Consider the following 27,613-nt stretch of genomic DNA (forward strand, 5'->3'; position numbering starts at 1 on the left):
ATGGTGTAAGTTAAATGCACTATACTCCAAAGATATGGCAACATCAGTAAATTCATCATGCTTAGAGGGCTCCCAGTTTTGAAGGAATTACTCAGTCTCTTAGACCAGTGGATGGAGTTGAGGATCTTGTATTTGAAGAAAGTTTTTTTTTGTTGTTGTTGTTGTTGTTGTTGTTTTTACTGTTTCCCAAGCCCCACACTGTTTCTATCCTGTTGAGTCTATCGTTTTAAAGAAAAGTTCGGGTTCCAGATTTGCTGAAATGCAGCTAGTTTCAGGACTGGAGAATAAAAGCACAGTACCACCCAGGCCACAGCTGGAGCCTCGGAGCTCCTCAATTCCCAGGACGAGGGAGGAAGCTGCCTTTGTTTCCTTTTCTGGCACACTTCGGTTGCTTCCCAAACTTAGACTCCTCCCACCCTGGACTCCTCTCTTGCTTCCAGCTGAGTTTCTCACTTAACTAAAATGGGTTTTCTTCCATATGTCCTTTAGGATGTCAACTCCTAAGTCCGGAGGGACTTAAACTATCCAGGAGAGTAACCTGCTAATATACTTCGTCAGGCAGAGTTAACAAGGGCCCTGCCGGCTTCACCTGCTCGGCCGCCGCGGGACATTCTGGCGCCACACTTACTACGTCTGTGTAAAAACCTTAGTTGGGTCACTGCTGCTGGTGGTGGTTTCCCGAGGTTGCATCAAGTCGTCTTTTAACTAGAATTTTAACTAGAATTACCCCAACTGCAGGTGAAAGGAGGTCGTAGGGCAAGGATCTAATCCCGCCTCCCACACTTTCCCCATCCTCTCCCGTCAAGCGGGCCTCCACTCAGCTGGGAGAGATTCGCGCGTCTCTAGCTCCGGGGGCGGGACCTAGGAGATTTCATCCAATCAAGAATCGCACCTGACCAGTTGGACCGGTTTCTATGACCGGTTAAGCCAATGAAAACTCGACCGCTGATTTTTCCTGCGGTCTTCTGGGAAAGTGCCTCTCCCGGAAGCGACCTCCTCTCTTGAGCCACAACTGGGCGGAGCTAGCCTCCCGGTCTTCCGTCCCGCTGGCTGGCACAGCTGCCCGTCATGGGAGGCGGGCGTGGGTGGAGCCGTGGGCTCTGGCGTCTGCGCAGCGCATGGCAGGCCGCGCGCGGGAAGCCGCGGACAGCGCGGACAGGTTCCCGGGCTCAGGCATCTCCGCGACCGGGCGGATCCGGGAGGAAGGGTGGGAGAAGGGCGGCTCTTCCGGTTCCTCCTGAGGCGAGCGCGGAGGAGCGCGGATCATAGGCGAGCCCGCCCCGCGACCTTCGGGGGCCGGCCCTCCGTGGAGCTGGGTGTCGCGCGGGGGTCGGGTGCCGCCGCCCACGGTGACCGGGAGACGCCCGAGCGAGCCGAGGGCCTCGCCCAGCTAACCAGGGTCGCCCGCGCTGACTCGAGCCGCCCACGTTGGCCGAGGTCGCCGACCCCCGCCTACCGGGGTTACCGCCCCCCCGCTGACCGTGGACACCACCTCCGCCCGCGCTGACCCCGGACGTCACGAGCCGCGAAGGTAGGTGTCCGCCACCGTCCCCCGCGGCCGGCAGTCTGAAGACCCCAGGGTCGGCCCAGGGACTCGCGAGACATCTGCCACGTGCACCCCCACGCTCTCTCCCCATTGTCAGGAATCAGCCGGGTTTTGTCTTTTCCCTCGTGGTGTCGTTGCAGTGCTGCTTCAGGTTTTTGCCCTTGCGACGTGCTTGGCAATAAATCCTCTTGGCGATGAAGAGTCGGGGCTCTGGAGGTCTCGACCCAGAGATGGCCAGGGCGGGCTGTCTTTGTTTTTTGCGTGGATGAAAAGCGACTCACCGCCAGAAATGAGGCCTGTTGCATCTTCTCTGGTCCAGCTCCAGAGAACCTGATGGTGTGGGCTTCCGAGAGAAGGCGGCATGTTCACAGCCTCATGCTTATCTCACTTTTCATGATTCTTATCCCTGATTAAGTAGAGAAGGGCAAGCTTTCAGCCTGGTAGGTAGCAGAACCACAAGACAAGAAGGTGTTTATCCTACTGGTATGGGGCCAGGACAGGTTGCTAAGGTGTGTTTGGAAAGTCGCTTTGGCAGAACTGAGCAGGGGTGGTGGAGGGGGCGTTTCTGAGAATGACTTGAGATGGTAGAGGGACTGGGGCACTTGAGGGTGAGGAGTAATGTGGGTGTCTGGTGGTCAGGAATTCCAGCAAGAGAGAAATTGAGGCCGCTGAAAGGACAACTTCAGACTAGCAGTTCTGGAATGGTGCCCTTAGAGACTTATTTCTTAAGTGCAGGTAAAGGACAAGTGAAGGCTGAAGATAAGCAGGTAAAGGATAGTTAAGCAAAAGGACAACATAGTCCTGACATTTTCAAAGGCCAGGTGCCTTCTCATAAAGCTACATCAGGAGTGTGCCAGGACCTTGATGCAACCCCTAAGTTTCTCCCTTCTCCTTTGTAAAATTGTTTTATCCTTTTGTGGTGACCATTAATGAGGTGTGTTGTATGTAAAGAAGCAGCAGATACCCAGTACAGAATCTGTGTCTGCTGGGGCTTGACTTTCCGAGAAGGGAGTGCAAAGATCTCTGTCTGTGCCTGGTCCTGTCACTGCTTACTTCTAGGACCAAGCTCCTTACCTGCTCTTTATGGTTCTTTACTAGAGGCAGTGTCCTCCACCTTGCTCAGCCCTTAGGAGTACTTGACTCTTTCCCAACTCTATGTGAAATCTTTTATCTATTTCATGACATGATATTAAAAAAAAGGTTAATGTCTTAGAAATAAAAAAATTTAAGTTTGTATATTTAAACATATCCATTATTTTAGTAATGTTCTCTCATGAACTTTTTTCTTTTAGTGAAATATTTTTAAAAATTTTTTTAAAGATTTATTTATTACAGAGAAAGGGCATGAGCAGGGGGGCAGGGTAGAGGGAGAAGCAGACTCCCTGCTGAGCAGGGAGCCCATTGAAGGTCTGGACCAGAGCAACCCAAGCTGAAGGTAGATGCTTAACCAACTGAGCCACCCAGGTGCCCCACTTTTAGTGAAATATTTTAATGACGCAGAAGAGAGCAGAGAACTGTAACAGTTGTACCATACTCTGAGACAAACAAATAATAATATTTCTTTATGCTTTTGGACTTCCTTTTTTTTTTAATGGAAGGTGACATTTCAGATATAGTTGAGATTCTTTTTTTGATGCCACCACCCCAACCTTCTATCCCATAGAACTTGCTTGATTCTTTTTTTTTTTTTAAGATTTGTATTTATTTGTTGGGGGTGGAGGGGACAGAGAGAGAGGGAAAAGCCAACTCTGCGCTGAGCTCAGAGCCAGGTGGGAGCCTGGATCTCACAACCCTGAGATCATGACCTGAGCTGAAATAAGAGTTGGATGCTTAATAGACTGAGCCACCCAGGTGCTCCAGAACCTGCCTTTCCATTTTTAACTTGTCTTTCATTTTGGCTCACAGGATTTGCCTGGTAGGTATTTGTGCTCACAGAAGCTAGGTGCCCTCCCTTCTTATTCCCAGTCAGCTGCCAGGTTTGCTTGTCATGAGGTTTGTGACCACTATTTTGGTACTGTCCTAGTGACAGTAGTGACATTTGCTTTCTTAGCCTCTTAAGAAATCTGCCTTCTCTTTGCTCTCCCAGTATCTGTTGGGTGAGCTCATGATAGGTTTTCTCAGACTCGCCACCAGCTGAGGATCATATGCCATCTGATTGGTCTCTATTGGGCCACTCTTGCCTTTGTTGTCTGTTTCTCCACTTCTCTAGGGGCAGTCACACCTGGTCCATGCTTCCAGGAAAAAGTGACCTTCCATAGTCAAATGTACTGTCTTTTACAAAATGAGATTTTTAAATTTGTAGTTATAGCTACCGTATTTTTGAACATGTAGGTATCAGGCTATTTAATTAAGCACTTGGTGGACACTGTCTTGTTTAAGTCTCACATTACAACTGTGTCATGAATGGTGATATTTCCATTTTAAAATGAGCAAACTGAGGCTTAGTAAGATTAGGTGTCAACAAAATTTGAGCCTAGAGTCATCTCCCTACAGTATGTAATTGTTTTGCTACCAGTAGAAAAGGAGAATTATTCCACTGTTGGGGCAGAACGAACTAGGGCATTCACATGGGTTCTCTTCAACCTTCCTGCTTCGCAGCCTCCACTCCCTCAGGCGCAGGAGCACCTGGGCCTCCTTCATCAGGGGCGGAGATGGCATCAGTGGACTTCAAGACCTACGTGGATCAGGCCTGCAGAGCTGCTGAGGAGTTTGTGAATGTGTACTACACCACCATGGACAAACGACGGCGCCTGCTGTCCCGCCTGTACATGGGCACGGCCACCCTGGTGTGGAACGGAAACGCTGTGTCAGGACAAGAGTCCTTGAGTGAGTTTTTTGAAATGTTACCTTCCAGTGAGTTCCAAATCAACGTGGTAGACTGCCAACCTGTCCATGATGAAGCCACCCCAAGCCAGACCACAGTCCTTGTTGTGATCTGTGGAACAGTGAAGTTTGAAGGCAACAAACAACGGGACTTTAACCAAAACTTCATTCTGACTGCCCAGGCCTCACCCAGCAACACGGTGTGGAAGATAGCAAGTGACTGCTTCCGGTTCCAAGACTGGGCCAGCTAGTAGGGCCAGGAAAGGCCTCTGTTGTAGCCCACCTCTGTAGGGAAATGCACATCTCAAAATGTGGGGACACAAGTTCCTTTCTCCTATTCCAGGCCACACTGCCCTGGCTTAACTCTGCAGTTGCCGGAGTCCTGTGAGCCCCTTTCTGAGTGTATTCTTGTTTGTCATAGATGCCTTTGCAAAGTAGTCAGCTTTTCTATTTTTCTACTTGTCTGGTAGAGACCCTGGTTCTGGAAATTCTGACAAATAAAATAGTACAAATGTTGCTTCTTTTCCCTTCCTTGATGTGTTTGTCCAAATTTTGAGGGAGGCAGAGTCAAAGGAGGGTTAAAGGCAGAAGCTTAATAGATAGCACCTGAAATGAAATTCTTCAGGAAAATACTAAAAAGTTAGTTAATAACTGCTTATAAATGAAGCAGCTGTATTAACTACTCTTGTAAAGAAATGGTGAGGAACTGCTTTTAAGATGAAGCTGATTTTATGGACCCTGAAGATCAACTCTAATTCTGTTTTCCCACTGTAAAAAAAGAACAGAACTAGAAGGTTCTATCATCCTTTGACCAATAAATGAGATCTCATGGCCATGTGGCTTCCCCAGTTACATTTTCTTTAATAAGAGTGCTAGGTTTGAGATAGGTTTATGGGCTAGGATATTGGAATGGGAACTTCTGAGAAGGAGAATACTGATATGTAATGGAGGCACAGATGGCAGTTTCCTCCTCATGCCCCTCTCCTTATCTAATTTCTGAAGCCCAATAGTGAGCGGGACAAAGTACCCACCAAAAAGAGGGTTTGATATAATGACTTAAGTTCTGGCCAATGATGGAGAATTGTGGGAATTTTCTTGTTTATAGACCCTTCTGTCCTCTGTCCTGCTTCCTAGAGAGCAGTTACGATGGCCTGACCACTGGCTCTGGCTCATTCTGGGTTGTGGAGGCAGCTGTACCCTAGAAGTAGGGTTGTGTTAAGTTGGAAGGAGCCTGGATCCTTGAAAACTGTGGAAACATCCAAATGGACCTAGTTCACCTACCCTTAGATTTCTTTTTAAATGAGAGAGATTTTATCTGTAAGACATTATTGGTTTGGGGCATGTCTCACCTGCCATAGCAAAACCTAATCCCAAGTGAGGAAAAAGATTTGCAACAGGGGCAGACAGTGAGTGTGTTGTAGGGGAATAGTTCTGCATAGTGTCCTGGAGAACTAGACTAGTCCCAGGTGCCCTCAGGAATTCAGTTCACAGTCTAATTGGGAGGCAAGACATTAAAATGTTAAATAAATTCAGTTTCAAAGCCACATATGAATAGCATTCAAATCACTCCTATAGAGATACATGCCTAGCAAGCAGAGACAAGCAGTTCAGCCGAGATGCTGGTGAAATACTTGCAAGATTGGAAGTGAGGTCCCAAATCACTATGTGGAATTGTCAGACCCTGGAGCTCTGTCCCATAGGGAGGCCAGTGGAGTGGGCTGGGAGGATTAGTGCAGAGACTGATGTGGTGAAGATGCTGGCCTTCAGATATGAAAACCCTCATCCTTAAGGGGTGAAGTAGGATGCCACCTGTCACCTCAGCCTTGGATAAAGGGTGCGAGTCCCATCAGGCCATCAGAGAGCTTGACATGAAATCTCGAGTCTGAATCACATTGGCCTGAAAAGCTTTAAGACAGCAGCTGTGGGTGTTCCCGTGGGACAACAGGTTTGGGAAATTAAAAGTCTAGACGGCATTCTGAAGAGCACCAGGGCACCTCTGGTGGCCTCCCATTCTCCCCTCCAGAAACAATGGAGAGTGGGTTTAGTTGGGGAAGCATTCAGATGAAAGACCACCCTTCCCTAGACTACACAGTTAGTGTGCCCTGAGACCCGATAAGGACAGTGAGGTGTATGAGGAAGGGTTATGAGACACTTCAGGGAAGTGTCCTTGAAAGACTGGGGCAGCCAATCTTTCTTTTCCTCCCACCCAATCTTCCTCTACCCTGTCATTTGGAAAGCAGGTATGACAGTTGATGTACTAGAAACTCTGTTGGGCCATGAGGCTTATTTGGCCATATGCAAGTGGTGGAGGAATGGGGAACAGGTCTTGGGGTCCCTGTCAACCTCATGGAGTCCCTCACCAGTCTTGGATGACCTCCCTTGGCTCTCAGGGGCAACAAGAAATGCACTTTCATCTTCTTGAAGCCACTGTTGTTTGACTTAGACACGTAGCCAAATGTACTCATCAGTAACAAACTGGAGAAAAGTACGTACAACAAAGGACAGATGTAGTATTTCTTTACTATATGAAGAACTCTAAAGTCAGTAAGAGAAAAAAAAATCAATAAAAAAAACAGCACAAGAAAAAGGCAAAATACATATATGGAAGGGCGATGGGAGGGAGGGAGGAAGGAAGATGCATAAACTAACAATTTCCATCCCCCTCCCTGCTTAGCGACCACTTCAGTAATGGCAGGAGTTAACCATCTCCCATCTAGTCAGACTGGCAACAGCCAGAAAACCCCAGACCCCATTGCTAGCCAACATGGACCATCAGGGTGTGAGTGTCGATTTCTTCATAAGATGGGAGAGTGAGGGTGAAGAGAGTGAGGGGGAGGGGAGTTAAGCATTTTGGGAAGAGATTTCCTGAGAGGAAGTTGTCCCCCCACCCCAGCTCCAAGGGCCCTCAACAGGGAAGTGTGGTAGGGTGCCACTTCCCTTGCCTCTAGCCCAGGGAGAAAGGACTTCAACAAGATCTGGCTAGCTTGACATGGATAGTCAGGGGTCTGTAAGACCCTACTGGACACAGCCTGAAGCAACTAGAGGCCGGTGCTGTGGCATCCACCTGGGATGGCTGGGTTAGGTAGGCCTTTGCTGCCATGTTCGGAAGGGTCTTAACTTCCCTCTGACATGGAACAAAAACGTCTGAACCCTGGGGTTCAGTTCTGAGGCGACAGTGTAGGAGGAGGGGCAGCAGCTACTGCACTGGGGTGAGCCTGTACACAGGAGCAAGCCTGGGTCAGTTTTCAAGCCGAGACAAGGGCCTGAGCAGGGAGCGCAGGCTGGGTGGCATTTGGGAAAGGCTGACAGGAATGTGGAGGTGGCCCTCAGGGTTCCTCAGAGTCGCTAGGGAGGCATGAGCCCCCAGAACAAGAAGTCTGTTTTCCAAGGCCAGAACACCTCAGTGATGTGGGGAGCCTCAGAAAAGCCATTCAAGTACCATCAGGAAAAAAAATAAGTTCAGAGAGCACAAACTCCTCTTACCAGAACATTCACCTCCAAAGGCTCATGCTTGAGAAACCCAGGAGTGACAGAGGTGGGTGCAAGTGGCCAGAGGGGGACCTCTGCCTCCTCCAAGATGGTGGCTGACCCAGCTGAGGGAAGGGACAAGGCACAGAGCCTTCTACTCACACTTGAGGCTTTGGGGAGGGAGGTGGAATTGAGGTGAATGCAGGACTGTTTCATCTAAGAGTGAGAATACAGTGTCATCAGGGTAATAGCGAAGGTGTCCCCACCAAAGGGACCATGTATGGCAGCATGAACTGTGCTCTGGCCCCATCCCACAAATAGTCCCCTTAGACATTATTTGCTCTGTGGGTCTTAGCCAGATAGACTGATCACCCAGTTTGCCCAGGACAGTGTTCCTGGAGGTGGGCTTTCAGTGCTAAGATAAATAAAGTCCTAGAAATACTAGGACTAATTGGTCATCCTGCTCTTAGCCCAATTACTGCAGACCAGTAAACTCTAAATCGCCTGTGATCCTTGGAAACAGGGAAGAAGGGGAGTGGTGGGAGCTGCGGCCACCGGTGCTGAGAATAGGGGGTCATCAGGCTTTCCAACAGAGCCCTCACGGGCAGGCATGTCCCACCAGCCACCTGGGACTCCTGAGCACCTGAAATGTGACTCATAAGACTGAGGAACTGGGTTTTTATTTTAATTAATTTAAATCTGAATAGCTACATGTGGTTGGTTCCATCTGTATTGGATGGTACAGTGGAAGCAGAATTGCTGGTCTAGAGACATTCCCAGGTAGCTGGGAAATCCTGAAATGAGGAAAGAATGTCACCACCACTGGGGCCTAAGTGTTCAGAGAGTACAGGGAGCTCCTTAACTGGAATATGTCTCAGAACCAGACAGGGTTCCATGGTCCTTGTTGGGCACAGGACAGGAAATGCAGAAACCCCACTTCATCTAATGAGAGAATTTCTCCTGCCCATCAAGGTTCCATGGAGGCAAGGCAGGATAGACCTCAGCAACCTGCTTGTGCTCTGCTGCTGTCCTTCTTTAGTTGTCACCTCCCAGCTGGGAGAGGGAGATGAGTTAGGTGATTAGTCGGCTTCTTTTCACTGACTGGCACAAAGTGATTAAGGCAATCCAGTTCCAGAATATTCTTTCTCCTGACAGGGTCCGGTGGGAGTGGAAAGGCTAGAGTATGTGCCTGACTCTTCTGCTCTAGCCTGAGGATGAGCTATTTCCCTAAGGAATGCCGTGCATATGTGTGAACTGCTGTGCATGTGGGGGCCAGCTGCCATGGATGAACCTTCCCCCAACACTCCTCCAACCACCCCCCACCGCCAATCCCAGCTGCACTAACTTGGCAACATTGCCATTGAATTTTTATTTTTCAGGATTTCATAACTAGGTCCTTTTATAGGGCAAGGGAAAAAATAGCTTACAGAAAACTGCCAATTACTCAGCAGATAGACTGCTCATATGCAAGGTGTAAACCTCAGTAGAGAACGGGGCTTCAGCAGCCCTGTGCACAACCACAAGGGAAGTGAGGCCTGCCTCCACACTACAGATCATGTGGAGGGCGCCCCCCTGTGGAGGGCGAGCCCTTTCCACCCTTGGCAGCTCCCTGAAACCTATCTGTGGGTGGTGACCAGGTGAGTGGTTTCAAAACAAAGGTGGACAGCACTCAAACTTCACTGTCCCATAGATCACAATGAAGACACTCATCTGGCCATCTGTTTCTGGGGGCTTCATGGGCTGGCACTGGACTGTGCTGACGTGGAATGACCAGGAAGGCCCAGAGCTGAAAAACTCACCCTGAGACTTCTGTCTAGAGATGGGATATCCATCCCACATCAGTGTGGCATCCTCCACTTATGGCCAGCTGGTCCCTCTCTTCATCCATGCTGGTATAGTAAACATCAACACTTGGTGGTAGTAGAGCACACCAGCTCATGACATTTCTTTCCTTTTTTTTTTTTTTTTCTTCTGCTCATGACATTTCTTGAAATACAATGAAGAGGCCATAATCTTGGACACTGAACAAGGCAACCACAGAAGTGTTCCCATTTCGGGACATCAGGAGCCGCAACCCTAGGAAGCAGCCTGAGTCTTCAAAGACTGATCCCTATTTCCACATGCACTCTAGAGCACTTCAAGAGCAGCGGTTCTCTGGACCATCAGCTGGGCCCTTGGACTGGGGCTAGGGGCCTCCGGCAGGGCCCAGGTGTCCAGCTATGTCATTCCTGCATCCTCCCTCTGGTTCTGGGTCTTTGCGCTGGCTGTTTCTCTTGCCTGGAGATCTTTCCCAGGAGTCCCCAGGTTGCACGTGCACCCCCTTGAGTTTTTGTTCACCTTCTTTGTCCTATTCTGAGCCATAAGCCTCAGACTACCCTGCCCCAGACTCTGTGACTCTGCAGGCATCACATTCTAACCTTTATATAATTAACGTTCTTACTTGTCAGTGCCCTGTTCGCCCAGGCCAGACGTTAACTTCACTGACCAAGGACTTGTCAAGTGTTTTGTTCACGTGGCAGGCCCGCGATACTTAAGTGGGACTTGTGGGCGCGGGAATCCTGCCTGAGAGATGCCAGGGTGCTCTGGGGTCATGCCCACCTCACTCTTAGAGCCCAAGTCTGAGCACAGAGTTGACGGCCCCGGGGCAGCCCACTCCATCATTCCTCCAACCCCACCAGCAGTGATGGGGGGTGCCACCTGGACTTGCAAGGTGCTGGGCCACATAGCATGGGATGTGGCCTGGACCACCCTCGGGGAAGCTCTCCTCCTCTTCTTACAACCAGAGATTCCCTCCACACCTACCAGAGGAAAGAACAGGCCAGCAAAAGGGCCAGGCACAGACAGAACTCTGCCTCTAATGTCTTAAAAGCCCATGGTAGACGTTTAAAATTTTGTGGGTGGTAATTCCCATGGGAGGTCTGCCTCAGAGTGACAAGTAGGGTCAAATGAGTCCACTCGTGATTAGCATTCTGTCCCCAAAATCCAGCTTGCGGACCATAAGACCCTTAAGAGTCTCCTGGCAAGCAGTTCCTTCAGGAGCAGAAACCTCTCCCAATCACCAGGGTAGGGGGCAAGAACAACCAGAGAGGGGTCTTTGGGGGTCCTGCAGAATGCCAGAGACCTGCATAGATGTGTCCAGGTTGTCATCTCTAACTTGTCCCCATCGTTTCTGAAATTAAGGATGACCAGGCGAAGTATTTTTACCCCCACTATTAAGGGTAAACAGTGTTTTCAGCACTTTTTCAATAAAGCAGCAGAGCAATATTTTAAAACATCCTGTGTCTTTACTAAAAGTAAAATATAAGCTTATAAAGACTATTAAGATTCTAACACAGGTCAGAATAACTGTGGATTTGGCTAAGATGGTGTCAGTGCATCGTGCTAGTTTTTGGAAATAGGTATGTCCCCAGAGTGAGATCTCTGTGTGCTAGCAGTTTATTGACTGAAGTCGGGGGTCAATATGTAAATACAATAGGAAAAGACTGCACAGATTTCTGTAGGGTTCTGTGTGAGTTACTTATGGTTTCAATAATGCTATGTAACAGATAATCCCCAGACCTCAGCAGCACACAGCAGAAGCTTTTACTTCGTTCAGGTGATACAAGGCTGAGGCATAACTGATCTTATTGGAGTTTGCAAGTTATGGGGAGGGGGTGCAGGGGTGCTCTTCTAGCCTGGGCTGAGCTGGTCCACCTTAGCTGGCAAATCTCTGATCCATATGCCCCCATCTTCCTGCTGGGATCAATGGGCTTTCCCAGGGGTGGTCTCACGGTGATGGCAGAGGTGCAAGAGTTCAAGTAGGAATAGGCCTGGCCCTTTGATGCCAAGGCTTGTAACTGGCACACTGTGACTTCTGCACACTCCATTGGCTCAATCAAGTCATATGGCTGAGTTCAAGGTCAACAGATTTGGAAATAGACACCACCTTTTAGGGAAAAAGCAGAAACACGTGGGAAAGAGGGTGGTCATATGTGGGGTGAGGATGAGGCCAATGATCGGTACAATCTAGGCCCAATCCTGGAGCATGGGAGGTGGGGGGCAGAATGGGAAGGGCTTCCTTTAGGAGTCTGACCCTGCAGCTAAGACTTGACAGGGGAACAGGGCTAGGGAGTCCTAAATTCTCCCACTAATCGCTTAAAGTTATATTGATTCTCTCAGACTGGGAAGGGCAGTCTGGTAGGAGCTGCTTTCAGAGCAGGTAGCTTTGGTGTCTTGGGGGGAAGATCAGAGATCAGATGCTGCATTGGTTGACCTTAAAAACCAGCCCTGCCTCCTCCACAACCTGGCCTAATTCTGGCACCATGTCTCCTTTGTAAAAAAAGCTGCAGGAGGGGCACCTGGGTGGCTCAGTGGGTTAAAGCCTCTGCCTTCGGCTCGGGTCATGATCCCAGAATCCTGGGATCAAGCCCCACATCGGGGAGAGCCTGCTTCCCCCTGTCTCTCTGCCTGCCTCTCTGCCTACTTGTGATCTCTGTCTGTCAAATAAATAAATAACAATCTTTAAAAAACAAAATGCTGCAGGAAGTTCCTCTGTCCCGTAGACAGAAGGCTGGGTCTGGGTAAGATGAGGTGCCTACGGTGCAAAATTTAAGGAGGTGCCACTGTCAGAGCCTAAAGGATGCCAATAAATTGAGGAAAATATATGTCGCAGGACAATGATGTTTTCTTAACAATTTAAAGAGAATTTCTTTACCGTTTACCAGTTCCTTTACCATAATTTCTATAAATCAGTAAAAGGCTTAGCAAACTGGAAAACTTGTAAAAAGATTCATGCATGCAGATCATAGAAATACAGATGACCTATTAAGATCAGACAAAGCACTCCAACCTCATTTTTATTTTTAATTTTTTTAAAAGATTTATTTATTTATTTATTTGAGAGAGAGAGAGAGAGAGCCTAAGCCATGACTTGCGCATGCACAAGTGGTTGGGGCAGAGGGAGAAGGAGAATCTCAGGCGGACACCGTGCTGAGCTTGGAGCCTGACGCAGGGCTCAACCTCACAACCCTGAGATCATGACCTGAGCTGAAACCAAGAGTTGGATGGGACACTTTACTGACTGTGCTGCCCAGGCCCCCCTAATTTCACTTTTAAATTACATGTTGCTGTAGTGGATGTTGTGGCCATTTCCCTGGAATCCCCCTTGTAATAGATTTTGAAGGGACTGGACCCCTGCTCATCTCTGGGTAAACTTCTAGTGGGTCTCAGGCAGTCAGAATAATCCTGTTGCCACTGCCAGAGCAGCAGGTTCAGGGACCTGGGCCAAGCAAACAACTGAGGAGCAGAGGGAAAAAGGAAATTGGGTGCATGGTGGTTTGATGCACCATAGAACTAATCCAACCACAAACCCCATGTGCACCACCTCCAGGTCTTTTGGAAGTCACGTCATCTTTTTTTTTTTTTTTTTTTTAGACTTACTTATTTTAGAGCAAGCCAGACAGAGCTCAAGTTGGGGGAAGGGCAGAGGGCAAGCTCATGCTCAAAACCAATGAGATCATGACCTAAGCCAAAACCAAGAGTCAGACACTTAACCGACTGAGCCACCTAGGTACTCCTCAATTAATCTTTTTTTAACATGTAAGACAGTGTGATGGGCCGCTCAGCAACTTTCAATAAAGTTGTCCAACAGACATGAATCACTACTACTTTTCATTCATCATAGTGATAATGAACCAAAACATTTTGCTGTACTCCACGTTGGTTAGGGTCCAGGGAAAGGAGCATTCCTGCTCAGTTTTGGGGGATGCTGATTGGTGCAGGTTCTTCTGAGGGCAAGTGACATTTCAAACCCACTCTCTTATCTTTGTAGTTCCATTTCTACGTGCAGTTACCATGGGTTTGAACCACGTGGGTCTACTTAAACATGGAATTTTTACATTACAGGACTGTAAATGCATTCTCTCTTATAATTTTCTTAATGTTTTTCTTTTCTGTAGCTTACTCTTTTGAAAGAATATAATATATAATACATAGAAAATATGTGTTAATCTATTATGTTATCAGTAAGGCTTCTGGACAACAGTAGGCTATTAGTAGTTAGGTTTGGGGGTGGTTAAAAGTTGTATGTGGATTTTTGACTATAGAGGGGTCAGTGCTCCTAAACCCCTGTTATTCAAGGGTCAACTCTATGAATATTTTGCAGATGGCCATAAACACACACATCTTCATACAAGATAATTAATCATAGCAGTCTTTGTGATCATCATGAAAACATCTCAAATGTCCAACACGAAGAGATTCAGCAAATTATAATATTCCCACAGAATGGATTATTGTGCAGCCTTGAAAATAATAAGAGGCAGACTTGTACATGGTATGAAGGACATGAAATCTTGGAGATAAAAATTTAAAATCTTTGTAGAATATTAACAATAGTTATCACAGGCAGTGCAATCAACATTCCAAGAACTATTCAAGGTGTTTTGCACTATTTCCAACCTCATTTTACAGTTGAGAAAATTGATTTTCATGTTTAAAAAAAATGAGATTCCTTTTAGGCTTGCGCTGTATGTGTGGGCTTTCTGGAAGGATTGGCAAAAACTTAACAACAGCTGCCCTTAGGGTTTGGATTTTAGGGTCTTAATGTAGGGACAAGGCATTTGGTGTATATTCTCTCAGACTCTCCATTTTTATAGTGTGCATGTTTTGCTTTTTTAATTAAAATCTCATTTAAGAATTAGGAGTATGTTTTCGTAGGCAGGTGTAAAGGGCATTCAAGTTGCAGGTATCCACGATGAGAGGCCTCACTGCTCCCCACAGAGCAGCCAACCCGGGCCTGACCTAGCGCAATGAAATCTCTAGGTAGAGGTCTAGGTAGAGGTTTCACTGAAACATATTGGGGTCTCAAAAAAATACACATTTAAAAAAATTAAAAGCCACCAATTAACCTTGTGAGAAGTAACTTAAAGTTCTAATGATCTGTCCAAATCTACAGCGGGTGCTAAAATTCAAACTTTGACCCCCAAGTTATGTAAATATGCTTCATTTCATCTGGAATAAACCACTTCTTGGTCTTCGGAAGGCTGGGAATACAAACGTTAAGAAAATCACCCACTAGGCGGCGCCGTCGTTCCTTCCCGAGAACCGACACCCCGCCAGGCTCTGGGTCGCCGCGGCCTCGACGCCTGACTGGCTACTCTCCCCTCGCTGGTACTCGGGGACCCCTGCAAACCGGCGCCCTTGCCTGCAGCCGCCCTCTGAACCAAGAGCTCCCGCACCTTAGCAGGACTTCCCGGGTCTCGGGAAGGCGCCAATATCATCATCCTGCGACCACCGAGGACGAACCGGAAGGCGGCCTGACAGCACCCGCAGCGGGGCGCCCCGCGTGACCCAGCGCCCTAGCTCCGCGGTCTGCCCTCGGAGGAGCCCTGAAAAGGACAGGTCTCGGCGGGGAGGGGCGGACTTCCCTACAGCCAATGCGCGGTGAGCCGCCTGGCCCTCACTTCAGTGGTGCGCCTGGGTGTCCGTGAGGGGCGTGGCCTGGCCTGCGGGGCGGACTCGATTGGCGCGGGGTGAGCGGCTGGGCGTGTCCTGGTGGGCGGGGCCGGGGCGGTCGAGCGCGTCTCCCCAGTGTAGAGTTCGGTATGGTTCCCTCTCATCTAGTTTTATAGATTTGTTTTTTAAATCAGATCATTTCTTATGAGAATAGTGTAATCTCCTTTACTCATTATGATAAAGTGAGCATTTCCCTAAGGTTTTCCAGGTTTACTGGAAGTAATAGCTGACAAAATTCCATTTATAGCATACTTTATAAATGTATACATTGTGTAGTAATTACCACTAGTTCCAGTAAATAATTTTAAACCTTACTTCAGTGACTGCATAATAAACCAATGCATAGATATATGTAAATTATTCAGTCCTCTCCTTGTGGGTAAGTACTCTGTTTCTAAACTTTTAGTAATATAAATGCACTCCAGTGAGTGCCTTTACGTGAAAATTTTTCACCCCCTTGTATTTCTTCAGGATAGCTAACGGGTAAGGACAGTTCCGTGGATAGATAGATTTTTTTTTTCTTTTCCTAACTGACCCTGAGATTGCATTCCCCATGGATACTTGTGCTGCATCAAACGTTGTATTTAACCTTGGGCAATTTATCTAGTTATTGGTCTGTCATTGTTTTTATACTATTTCATTTGTCAGTGAAATCTCTGCTATTTGTACACCTATATGTGAATTGTCTATGTTCTTTGCTAACTCTGTTTTGGGTTGTTGGTGTTTTTTTTCTTATTGATTTCCAAAAATTCTGTAAAGAAACTTGACATAATTTTTACCTTTGAACCTGATTATCTGGCATTTCTAAAGGGAACTGAATATAAAATTTATGATAGTCATATCTGGTTTCTTCACTTGGTCAAGCACTAGAGTTATTATGACACCCAACTGAAGAAATCTTTCTGGCAATGAATGCTAACTATCTTACATGGAATACAGAATCCTAGCTGCTCTTGTCCACATATGTTGTTGTTGTTGTTTTAAATTATTTATTTATTTGACAGAGAGAGACAGAGAGAGACAGAGAGAGAACACAACCAGGTGGAGTGGGGGAGAGAGAAGGCAGACGCTTAATGACTGAGCCAACCAGGCACCCCCACATATGTTGTTTTTATGTCTATTTAGACTTCTAGCAGATTCTAAATACGTCATGTGGTGTTTTAAATACTTACATGAGATTCTTGATGGTAAGATTGCAGTAGTGTTACAGCAAGGTTTTATTTGAAATTGTTCTATAAAAAGTGGTGCATCACCCTTTTTGACATTCCATGTAGAAGCAAAGTTGATTTAAAAGATTAAATTTATGTATATGTGATGGCTGGATAATACTTATCTGAATGTGATGCTCGTGATGAGAAGATATATGCATTTTTAACTCTTAATGGAGCCTGAACTCTTTTCAAAATAAAGTGTCATTTATTGGTATGTTCCCCATCTCCTGCCATGAATTATCAGATCGGCTTTTCTTGGAGACATTTTATTTGAGCTCAAATCCTGAATACTAAGAACTGTTTTTTTTAACTATTAAGGGCATTGAGAGTTTTGATAAAACTATTGAGAATATCATGCGGAAAAGATTATTTATGTGCAAAAATCTCTTGCTTAAAAATGTTTCAGTCCATTGTTGAGGATATAGAGAAATTAGAAACACCGAATTACCATATGATTCAACAATACTGCTTCTAAATATATACCTGAAAGAACTGAAAACAGGAATTCAGATACCTGCACACCAATATTTATAGCAGTATATGCACAATAGCAAAAAGATGGAAACAACTCAAGTATCTATCAACAGAAAAATGGATAAACAAGACCAGTATATACATACAATTGAATATTATTCATACTTAAAAGATAATGAAATTTTGACAGATGTTATGACATGGATGAACTTGTGCTAAGTGAAATAAGCCAGATCCCAAAGGCCACAGTTTGTATAGTTCCACTGAGATGAGGTCCCTAGACTGGTTAGATTCATAGAAACAGAAAGTAGAATGGTGGTCGCCAGTGCCGGGGGAGGCAGACTGGGGAGTTATTGTTAATGGGAACAGAATTTCAGTTTGGAATGCTGAGAAAGTTCTGGAGATGGATGGAGGTGATGGCTATAGCATACTGTGAATGTACTTAATGCCCCAAAGTGCACACTTAAACTGGGTTCAGTTGGTGAAGTTGTTGTTATATATATTTCCTCATATTACAAAAGAAAGATGCAGTCCAGAAGCATTGTAAAAAGACATACAGAGATCTTCAGGGAGCAGCGCCTTAAAGATAAAAAGTGTTTTTAAAAGGCAAATGACCTTTCCTTCACCTTTGGTGCTTAGAGCTTCCTTCACCTGTTTTTCTCAATGCCTGTGGTGAGCTGCAAGTCACGCAGTTGTTGCTGGCAAAACTGGGACTGTGCTGCCAACACCTTGCTGTTCTCGGTGAGCACAGGAAGAAGCTCACGAGCCTGTGTGAGATGAGCTTAGGACAGCTGAAACCAGCAACTTCCACAGCTCCAATTCCACTCAAAGCCATCAAGCACATCAAACCAAAAACTTCCAACAAACTACATCTTAGAGATATTTATGGATCCCTGTGTAGAAACTGTGTCCCTCTGTGGGCTTAGCTGTGCTACCAACTAGCATGCTCTGAGAGAATACATCAGTGGTCTCCACCTGAGAGTCCAGTGGAGAGAGGTCTGGTGTGACTGTCATTGTTGCAAGCCGGGATAGAAAGACGTTTGGAAGTGAGCTGAAGTTAACTTTAAGGAGGAGCGATCTTTGGCCTAGACATATGACTCCCTTAACATTTAAACACTTAAAAATAAATCACAAATTAATATCTGCTGAAAGAGGAGATTAGCCTGAGAACTGGTCCTCCTTTTCCTTTAGCAGATGGGCCTCTGGGGGCCTGCGAAGACTCTGAAACTCTGTGCAAAATGACCTATGTGTATATGGTTGCTTTTTTTTCCAGAAAGGAGATCCATAACTTTCAATTAGATTCTGCCAGAATTGTGCATCAATTAGAAAAGTGCTCATTACAGACACACTGTGCGCTGCCACTTAGGCATTCTGCAGATATCATCTGGTTTAGAATCCGAGAAACTCTGACATGTGGTCATAACCTGCATCCCAAGTGACAGGAGCACCGCTGCTGTGTGGAGTAGACCTCAGTGAAGGTTGAAGCAACCCCTTCTGCCACTGGGGCTCCAGAGAACCTCAGCCCACATAGTAGGCGCATTGAATGTGTTCCTCTGGTGTTAGGGAAATGAAATGAAGCTGTGTGATAAGTGTTTCTTCCTTCTTGCTCAGTGCATCAGAACTGAATTCAGCCAGGAGAAGCCGGAAATAGTCACCTGAAATCATGTGGTTTTCTTCAGTTTGGCTTCTTTAGGGCATAAGACAATGCCCATTTCCCACATCACCATGTCCAGGACAGCACTGAGAGTCAAGTCTGTCAATTAGACAGACCAGCCATTGGCAAAAGAATGAGGAGGTTATGAGGATAGGAAAGGTTGGGAAGCTGTGTGGCAACTGCTGTGAAATTTTCAGGGAACCGATGAGACCGGAGGCAGCTGGCAGCCTGGGGGGGCCCTGTGCAAGAGACAAATGAGTGGTCATTCCTTGATTTATTCACTCACTTTTCATTCATTTAGTAAAGAATAGTAATAGTAAAAAATTCATTTAGGTGCCAGGATGCAGAGCTGGCTGCTAGGGTTTCACCATTCTGTGCTCATAAACCCCACAGCCTAGTTGGAGGAGGAGGAGGATTGTAATCCAGTGATCACCAAATAAGTACTACATCACACTTGTCATGTGTATGACTACTGAGTGGTACTTGGAACTGTGAGCCTATGGAATGGGGCTTTGTCACAGTCAGGGCACTTGGCTTTCCTGGGGGCGGAGACAACTGAATGGAGGCGGAAGGGATATGTGGGAATTAAGTGGGGGAAGAGGGAAGATCAGGCTAGGATGTGCAAATGGCCTGTGCTGTGGGGCTGTGCAGCCATTGCCAGACTGGAGCCCTGGCCTCAGTGCCCAGGAGTGTAGAGGTGAGAGATGGTGGTGATATGGCCAGAGAAGGGCTGAGTTCCTGGGCTCTTGCACAAACCACACTTACCAATGTTCGCTTTTGGATTCATGCAAACGGAAGATGTGGCACTTTTCAGAGGCTATTTAATCACACCCTCTCCAGCTCCCTTTGGATTTTTACTGGAGCCGGGAAGCCTTATGGTCTGGGTAGAGCTTGCACTCTGGAGCTTCTTGGCTCTGTGGATCGATTTCTGGCTCTGGCGCTTCAAATCCTTATCCTCTGTGCCACAGTTCCTTCATTTGCAAAAAGGGCTAAAAATACTACCCCTTCAGAGTTTTGTGAGAATTGAGTAATGCTAGCAATATACTTGGTATTGTGGCTCACCCACTGTGAGCATGAAATGCATTTTGGTCTTATTTTCATTTTTATTAACCTGAGAATTAAGACCAGTTTTGGGGGAGGTTGAGGGAGGGGACCTATGTGTGTAGGAGAAAGGGAAGGTCCTGGGTAGGGTAGGAGCAGGAGCAGTTCTGGATTGCAGAAAGGCCATATACTTAGCACACATAGCTAGGGTAAACCCCATCCTGTAGGAACTGAGATAGCATCGGGAAACCCTCCTGAGGAAGGGGAGTGACTGTGGGATCCACTTCCCGGTGAACACCAGGGCTGCATGTGGGTGGAGGGAGGAGGAGCCAACAGGTGTGGGAAGAGGGCAAAGATGTTCTAGAATGATCAGAGTTCAGCCATATATTTTTTTAAGCTGAAACAAAGATAGCAGAGACTATATGTAGGTTTGTCCAAATCAGAAGCTAGAAAGTAGGGTGGGGACAGTCAGAATTGCTTTGTCACTATTGGGTGTTTACTGTGCCCAGTGGCTAACCCACTTCCCTGAGGTCACTGACTCCTGTCCACACCCAGTGGGAGCAGGTGTGTGCAGGTGGCTTGAGGAGGGCCTAGAAGAATCTGCCCTGCATTAAGGAGGAGCCTGTGGCCTAGGAGAGCCGAGCCATCATCCCAGGCCACACAGCTTCCAGGCTCACTGACCCCAGGTTCCCTTCCACCAGGGCACACTGCTTTCACAAGGGCAAGTCCTTTTCACACTGTAATTCACCCCTGAACAAAAAGAGCTAAATGACAGTCATTAGCATTGTATTCAATTGCTCCTGTTCAGTTCTGCTTATTAGTTTTTCCTCTCTGACCAGATGGAGAAGCAGCAGCAGCTCATGAGTTGTAAAGCTGCTGACTGGATCCTCTGAGTGTCCTGCTCACCGCTGTGGGCTGGGGTGATCGTGGGATCTGTGGGACCGTGGGCTGTGACACTGCACCTTGCTCACCTGGGGACCCTGGCAGCTGTTCTGGTCCGCAGAGTATCTTAGCTATTTCAAGTAGCTGCTTCAAGGACTGTCTCAGAAATGAGACACCAGACATTAACAGATAGATTGCTTTAGATGACATTTGCATCGATGAATTTGCCTCATTTCTGCAATTTATTTACAGGGCACAAACTGAATCAGAAAAATTGCACTGAAAGAGAGGAAGCTGAGAGACCTGAGTGCCAGGGTCTGCTGGATTATCTGTGAAGAAATGAGAGCCAATGGAAGGTTTGGAGGAACATCACAGAACACCAGCTGTGTGAGTGGTGGGGCCTCAAGGTCTGGGGGCCAGGGATGGGAAAAGTAGATGTTTCCTCCCAAGAGAAAACTGTGGCACGCTTGTGGACAGAGCCTTGTCAGCAGGTGGGCAACTAGAGTGCCCAGAGGCAAAGGGCACGGTGGGAGGAGCATGGAAACTAGATGTGCCTTGTGGGCAGATGGAAGGGAGCCCAGCAGGTGGGGGCTGCTACCAAGGTGGTGAGGGAGCTTCTAGGCCTTGCTGGGGAGGCCCATGCAGTCATGACTGCACTCTTCAGACCCCAGTGCCTGGAGAACCGTGGGCAGTCCTGAAGGACTGAATGACTGCAGTTGGGATCAATGTCCTCCAACCGCCTGGAGAGCAGCCCTCATCCCAGTGTCCTCTGACAGTGTCAGGAGAGTGTCTTGTCCTCTGGGGGCCCAGAAAGAGGAAATCCTCCAGGATTGTCCTTTCTGTCACGAAGTGCAGTGTGCCAGGCACAGTGGAAGCCACACTAGGGGAAGCCCTATGAATGTGGGTGCTGCGGAGAGCTGTGCAGGTTCTGTAGTGAGCTGCCTACAACACTCATGGTAGGGACTTGTGTGTGTGTGTGTGTGTGTGTGTGTGTGTGAGAGAGAGAGAGAGAGAGAGAGTGTCTGTGTTCACAGTAAGTTACAGCAGGTTTTGTCAGGGTTTAAACTTCCAGTCACTTTGACTTACTATTGGAATTGCTTAATGAAGAACAAGCAAAAAAGATAAGATGTTTAAATGGCAGATAGAAACACTTGCTTCATCACCAGAGAGCTGAGACTTATAATTTTATTTTATTTTATTTTGTTTTTTTAAAAGATTTTATTTATTCATTTGACAGAGAGATAGAGAGAGAGCACAGTAAGCTGAGTGGCAGGCAGAGGGAGAGAGAGAAACAGGCTCTCTGCTGAGCAGGGACCTGATGCGGGGCTTGATCCTAGGACCCTGGAATCGTGACCTGAGCTGAAGGCAGCCACTTAACCAACTGAGCCACCCAGGCGCCCCATATAATTTGATTTTAGAACCTGCGGGTTGGACTCTTATTTTGAACCTTACAGTAGGCAAGTGAATGAATTATCATCTAATGTTGTATTTATAAGAAGTTGAACTTGCACCAGACATTCATTTGAAGATAATCAAAATATAAAATACCTAAAAATATCAAATCAAATTTTAATAACAACCATAAGAATTTTTACATTGTAATATAGATTCATGAAAAAGAAAACCTCTTTCAATTATAAATTTGAATGCAGTGTAATGGACTCATATGAGAAAATGTGACACATATTTCAAGAAGCAGTGGTTTGAAAACTTTGGAGAATTAATTGAGGCCATGATTTAATAGGTTTTCTGTCCTGAGAGTATATCTTAGTGCCAAGAATTTTCAGATAGGGTCAGAAAGTGACAGTTAAAATGGGGGCTGGGGGGCAAGGGGAACCACTCAAGGTCAAGGTGTTTAGAGGATATGGAATGGTGGATTTGCCCTAGTATTAGTCCATGCTCTCCAGAGAAACAGTAGCTAGATATATTGAGATAAATAAGAGGAGATTCATGACAGGAATTGGGTCATGCGGCCTTGGAGGCCAAGCCCCACACTCTGCTGGCTGCAAGGTGAGAAATAGGAAAGCCAGGGAATCATTCAGTCTGAGGTCAGAGACCAATGGTGTACATGCTGGAGTCCAAAGGCCCAAGAACTAGGAGCTTTGAGCTCTCAGGGCAGAAGATGGACGTCTTGGCTCAAGAAGAGAGAGAATTGGCCCTCGCTTTGCCTTTTTGTTCCACTTGGGCCCAATGGATTAGATGATGCGGCCCACATTGGTGAAGGTGGATCTTCCTTATTCAGTTTACGGAACCAAATGCTAGTTTCTCCTACCCCTGTAGACACATGCAGAAATACTATTTTACCAGCTATCAGAGCCTCCCTTGGGCCAGTGAAGTTGGAACTAAATTAACTGTCACACATGGGATAAGACCAGAAACTAGAAAAATTGAGGGGAAGAAAAATCTCAATTCTTGAATTGGGAATTTTGTTTTACTATAAAATTCATCCTTTTTCGTTTCCATAAAGAAGGCTGCTGCTTGCTCTTCAGCATTTCTGCTGCTGAATTTATGGTTGCCTGTCTCCTTACCTTGATCTGGAGGCCCTCCATATGACTCTTTTCACATCACATGCTTCCTTTTATGATCTTAGATAATCTTACTCAGTCCTCTCTGGTCTGTCTCTGGATAATTCTAAGATCTCTTTGGTTCTGTCATTCTGTAGTTTCATTATATTGTGATTAGATATAAATTTATTTTTATCCATCCTTCCCAAACCTGAGAGTTTCTTTATTTAGTTCTGGAAAATTATCAGCTAATATCTCTTTGGCTCTTGCCTCTCAGTCTTTCTTCCTTCTTCAAGTCCTACTGGGAATATACTAGACTTTATTATTCTTTCCTCCATCTTCCTTAACCTCTCTTTCTTATCTCCCAGCTGTGTCTCCACTGCATTCTTGGTAATATCCTTAGGTCTGTTTCCAGCCCACTAATTCTTCAGCTGTGCCAAACCTGCTGCTTACCTCAATGCAGCTTTTGATTTCAGTGAGTATATTTTAACTTTCAGAAGTTTTATTTAGTCCTGTTTCATATCTGCTTGTTCTTTATCTTATTCTCACATATTTAAGTTCTCCTTTTGTTTTAAACAATGTGAACATATTTATGGTGGAAGCTGAGAGTCCCAGTAAAGTTTTTACAGGTCCAGCCCGCTGTCTGTTCCACCGCTGGCATCCACTTGCTCAAGAATCTTGCTCCCTTGTCCATCCCTCCAGAGCAGTTTTGCATTAGCTTCTACGGGTGCTCCTGGAATGTTTCTGGCCAGAGACCAGGCTTTCTGTTAATTTCCAAGTTAACGGGTTCCCAGGTCTCAGGGCAGCATAACTTGAGCGACAACTCCATGTGCAGAGGCAGGCCCATAGTTACAAACCTCCGGAGGAGACTTTTACAACCCTAACTCAGGGTAAACTCAACAACTACTTGATTCTCTGTGCTGATAGATTTTGTTTTCTCTAAACTATTGTTTTCATTGAGGGTGTGGTTCTCAGCTTTCTGAGTCTCAGCTTTATGCAAGGTTTCATTGTTTTTACTTTTCTGACTGTGTGTATGTGTATGTGTGTTTGTGTGTGTGTGTGTAAATCCAGACTCCTAGCTCTATTATCAAGACCAGACCCACAGCCCCTTCTAGGGCAGTGCAGCTCACCCACCAACAGGCTTCATATTGAGCTCCCTCTTTATTTCTGGACCCCAGAGATTTTCCAGATTTCTTGCAAACTTGGCCATGAATTCAAATGACAGTTGCTATATTTAAGCTACCATTTCTAAGGATTTGTAGCAGGATTGTCAAGTTATTACATAGTTGGCTCTTTTGCTGGAATTTTTCAAATCTTGTTTCTACAGCCTAACTTGGGAAAAATCTTTGGCTCCTGGCAGGGTCAGCAATTCAAGGTGACACATACCATTCCTTTTGTTCGCTTGCAGGAACAAAGTGGGCTTTTAATGTAACTGAAGAGACCCTGCTGGTGATCTGAGTGACCCAATAACTACTGTGTGGGAAACAAAAGACCAAGTAGAGAAGTGGCCACATGTCTGCAGTCAACAATAGAGCATGCACACTGACTGAACACATGTTCCATGGTAGAGAGGAATAAGCATGCCTTCTTTATCTCCTTTTACTTTCTTTTTACTGAAAAATAAGACACAGATACAGAAAACTACATAAAACAAATATTAAGCTTAGTAACAGACCCACTTGTAACCACCACCCAGGTTGAGACAGATGTGCAGCCACTCCAGCAGCCTGTCCTGTGCCCACCCCAGAGCCGCTACTCTACACCCAGGAGGTCTCTGAATGGTACGTGCCATTTTCTTGCCCATGTCTGAGGTTTTAGGCTCTCCCCCAAGGAACTGCCATGTTTGGACACTAAATACCAAGGAGCTGGCACCACTAACCCACTAAAGCACATTCTTTTATTGTGTCTAACACCATGGTGATGGGAGATGTTCCCAAGGCCTCCACCTGTCCAGGGGCTCTTAGAGAGGCATGCACTGACAGACTGGGTGAGCTGTTTGCCTCAAATCCTGTGATTAAGAAGGAGTAATTTTTTTTTTTTTTTTTAATCCGGAACCCACTGGTCTCTCATCAGCCTGTTTCCCCCTTGAGTCTTGATCCCCACATAGGGGATGTGAGCTGTGCATTATATCTCATACCAATGTTTACCTTATTTCTTATAGTTTCCCAGTTCATGTAAATGAGTGTTTATCCACTGCAGTTACATCTTGTTTTTCTACAGAAAAATACATGAATCCAGACAAGACAAAAACTGCAGCCAGTGTGCTGGGTGGTGGTCCCACTTACCAGCTGATCAGGGGCAAGACATGATGAAACAGATGTACCTGGAGGAACACAGGGGCAGCATCAGATCCTGGATCAGCAGGAGCCAATCACAGGGAATCTGCTGGCTGTGAAGAGGAGGGAGCAAATTCATTTAATGCAAATTTGAAGAAGAGAGGAAAGATGAAAATGATGATGGAGAAGAACATGGAGGTCAGTTCATCTTAAGAATGCTCTTTAGGACATATATTTCCCACACTGTATGTAAAACTTCCTCTGAGCAAACTAAATTTGCATTGTTCTTTCTGTAGACAAAGCTTTATGGCTTTTTTCTCTTTGTCTACCAGGAATCTCAGAGCCACATGTGCAGCCTGTTCTGGACACTGTAGGTGCTCTGGGCACCATCTCTGCACTTTTGTTCTTCCTGTTCTCTCTATATTTAGAAGTGTTTCCTGAGCTTACAATCAGCAGAAGAAACCCAAGAGAAAAGACTGGCAGATCAGCAAGAATTTTAAAACCTCTCCATGAAAAAGGAAAAGTCCACACTAACCAAGACAGTGTGGTACTGAGGACAGTCCTGTGGATCAACTGAACAGAGTCCAGAAGTAAATGGTGGCATTCACTGTCAAATGATTCTTGACAGGAAGGCCACACAGTTTAATGGGGGAAGAACAGTCTTTCCAACAAATGTTGGGACAACTGGATAATCTCCTGCAATTAGAATTAAGCAGGACCCCTACCTCATACGTATACAGAAGTTAACTCAAAATGTATCAAATTTAAATGTAAGAGCTAAAACTTTTGGAAGAAAGTAGGGATAAATCATCATGACCTTGGATTAGGCAACAGTTTCCAAAAGCAAGAAAGAAAAAAAATAGACTGGAGTCCCTCAGAGTTAAAAACCCCTGTGCTTCAAAAGATACCATCCAGAAAGTAAAAAGAAATACTTACAAAATATATCTGATAAGGGACTTTCATCTAGAATATAAAAGGAACTCTTATAACTTAATAATAAAAAGAACAATAACTAAAAAAATAGAGGATCTGAATGAATAAAAATTTCTCCAAAGGAGATACAGAAAGGCCAAAAAGCAATGAAGATTTAAGTGAGGATGCAAATCACCTTTTAGCAATGTAAAACAAAATCATAAAATAAAAAATTATTCTGGATCTGGGGCCACAAGTGAAAATCGTTTTCCTACCAATTTCCTGGAATCATGGACTACAAATAGGAGTGTGCCTAAGCAAAGATGCCTCTCTTTCACTCTTCAAATACTGACTTAGTACCTACTATGTGTGGGAAGCTGGCTCCTGTTGAGATAAAATTGAAAATAAAATCTTCTCCCCTAATCTCTATAAAAGTAGTGAAGAAAACACTTGTATTATTGAATACGCCTTAAACCAGAATGTAACATGCATCACAGGCAATTGACAAAGAAAGAAATCTCAGCCTTTTCATGTTAGCTAACTAGGTACAATCTGTCTCAATGTACAGTAATAACTAGTGCTCCAGTAAAAGGACTAGCCACTACTACTGATTGCACATAGTTCATGCTCTCTTCCTGGTAAGTGGGATGACTATCTAGGTCATCTACTTGGTTTATCCAGAGTAAAAACACACTTCTCATACCTTTATGACAGCACACTTCTCATACCTTTATGACAGGAGTTAGTTGTGCAACTTTGGAACAAGGCGCCCATTAAAGTTAGTCTCTTAGGAAACTGGGAGATTGGGCGCTTTCTCTCCAGATGCTTACACTGCGAACAGATGGCTCCGGAAGCCCTTGAACACAGCTGTTCTAGGTTCTGGATCATAAAGCTGACTCAGGGCCTAGCTAGTCTTCAGATGGAATTAGGTACATCTAAAAGAGAGAATACTTACAATGATCACTTTTCCTAAACTACATGCTCAAAAAGGGGAGGAAAATATTTTCAACAGAAAGTTAAGCGTCTTATTTTTAATCTGCGTTTTACAGTCCTACAAATTACCGACACACCCTGAGGGTTAAGACGCCGCCCAGTGCAACCTGGCCACAGTGAGCAACAGGATCTCACAAATCTTTAGCCACTGGCTCGCAGCGGGAAGTCAGGCCGGATTAACCGAGAACCGGAAGTTTAATTTAAGACGAGTCTTCCAGAGCGGGATTTTGATTAAGAGTGCACAAGGATGCATGGAAGCAGCAAGGTTTGGGGCTGAAGGATTCAAAGACGGAGCATGGATTCTTTCCACCGAAGGGCGGTTGGGTCTTTGGGAA

The 27,613-nt window shown here is 45.8% G+C and overlaps 2 protein-coding genes across 6 annotated transcripts in view; both read left to right on the top strand.

The window, feature by feature from the left end:
- Positions 1-1,464: 1,464 nt before the first annotated feature.
- On the top strand, positions 1,465-4,885 carry LOC111141485 (nuclear transport factor 2 like export factor 1). Its single transcript, XM_022494078.1, has 2 exons — positions 1,465-1,531; positions 4,145-4,885. Exon 2 carries the CDS (start codon positions 4,198-4,200, stop codon positions 4,618-4,620), a length of 423 nt encoding a protein of 140 aa, XP_022349786.1. The 5' UTR covers positions 1,465-1,531; positions 4,145-4,197; the 3' UTR covers positions 4,621-4,885.
- LOC111141484 (GDNF inducible zinc finger protein 1) overlaps positions 1,483-27,613 on the top strand; it is a 37,329-nt gene continuing 11,198 nt past the window's right edge. The window contains exons 1-5 of one of the 5 annotated variants that reach the window (XM_022494072.1): positions 1,483-1,531; positions 20,846-20,980; positions 24,506-24,661; positions 24,794-24,878; positions 25,318-25,571. The gene's annotated coding sequence lies outside the window, so the exon portion shown is untranslated. Of the gene's footprint in view, positions 1,532-20,845; positions 20,981-24,505; positions 24,879-25,317; positions 25,572-27,613 lie in introns of all 5 variants that reach the window. The other 4 variants (XM_022494073.1, XM_022494077.1, XM_022494074.1 and 1 more) reach the window with 4 other exon arrangements.

The sequence above is a fragment of the Enhydra lutris genome, unplaced genomic scaffold (genome assembly GCF_002288905.1).
Source record: "Enhydra lutris kenyoni isolate GAN:26980312 unplaced genomic scaffold, ASM228890v2 scaffoldscaffold6, whole genome shotgun sequence".
Taxonomy (NCBI): Eukaryota; Metazoa; Chordata; class Mammalia; order Carnivora; family Mustelidae; genus Enhydra; species Enhydra lutris.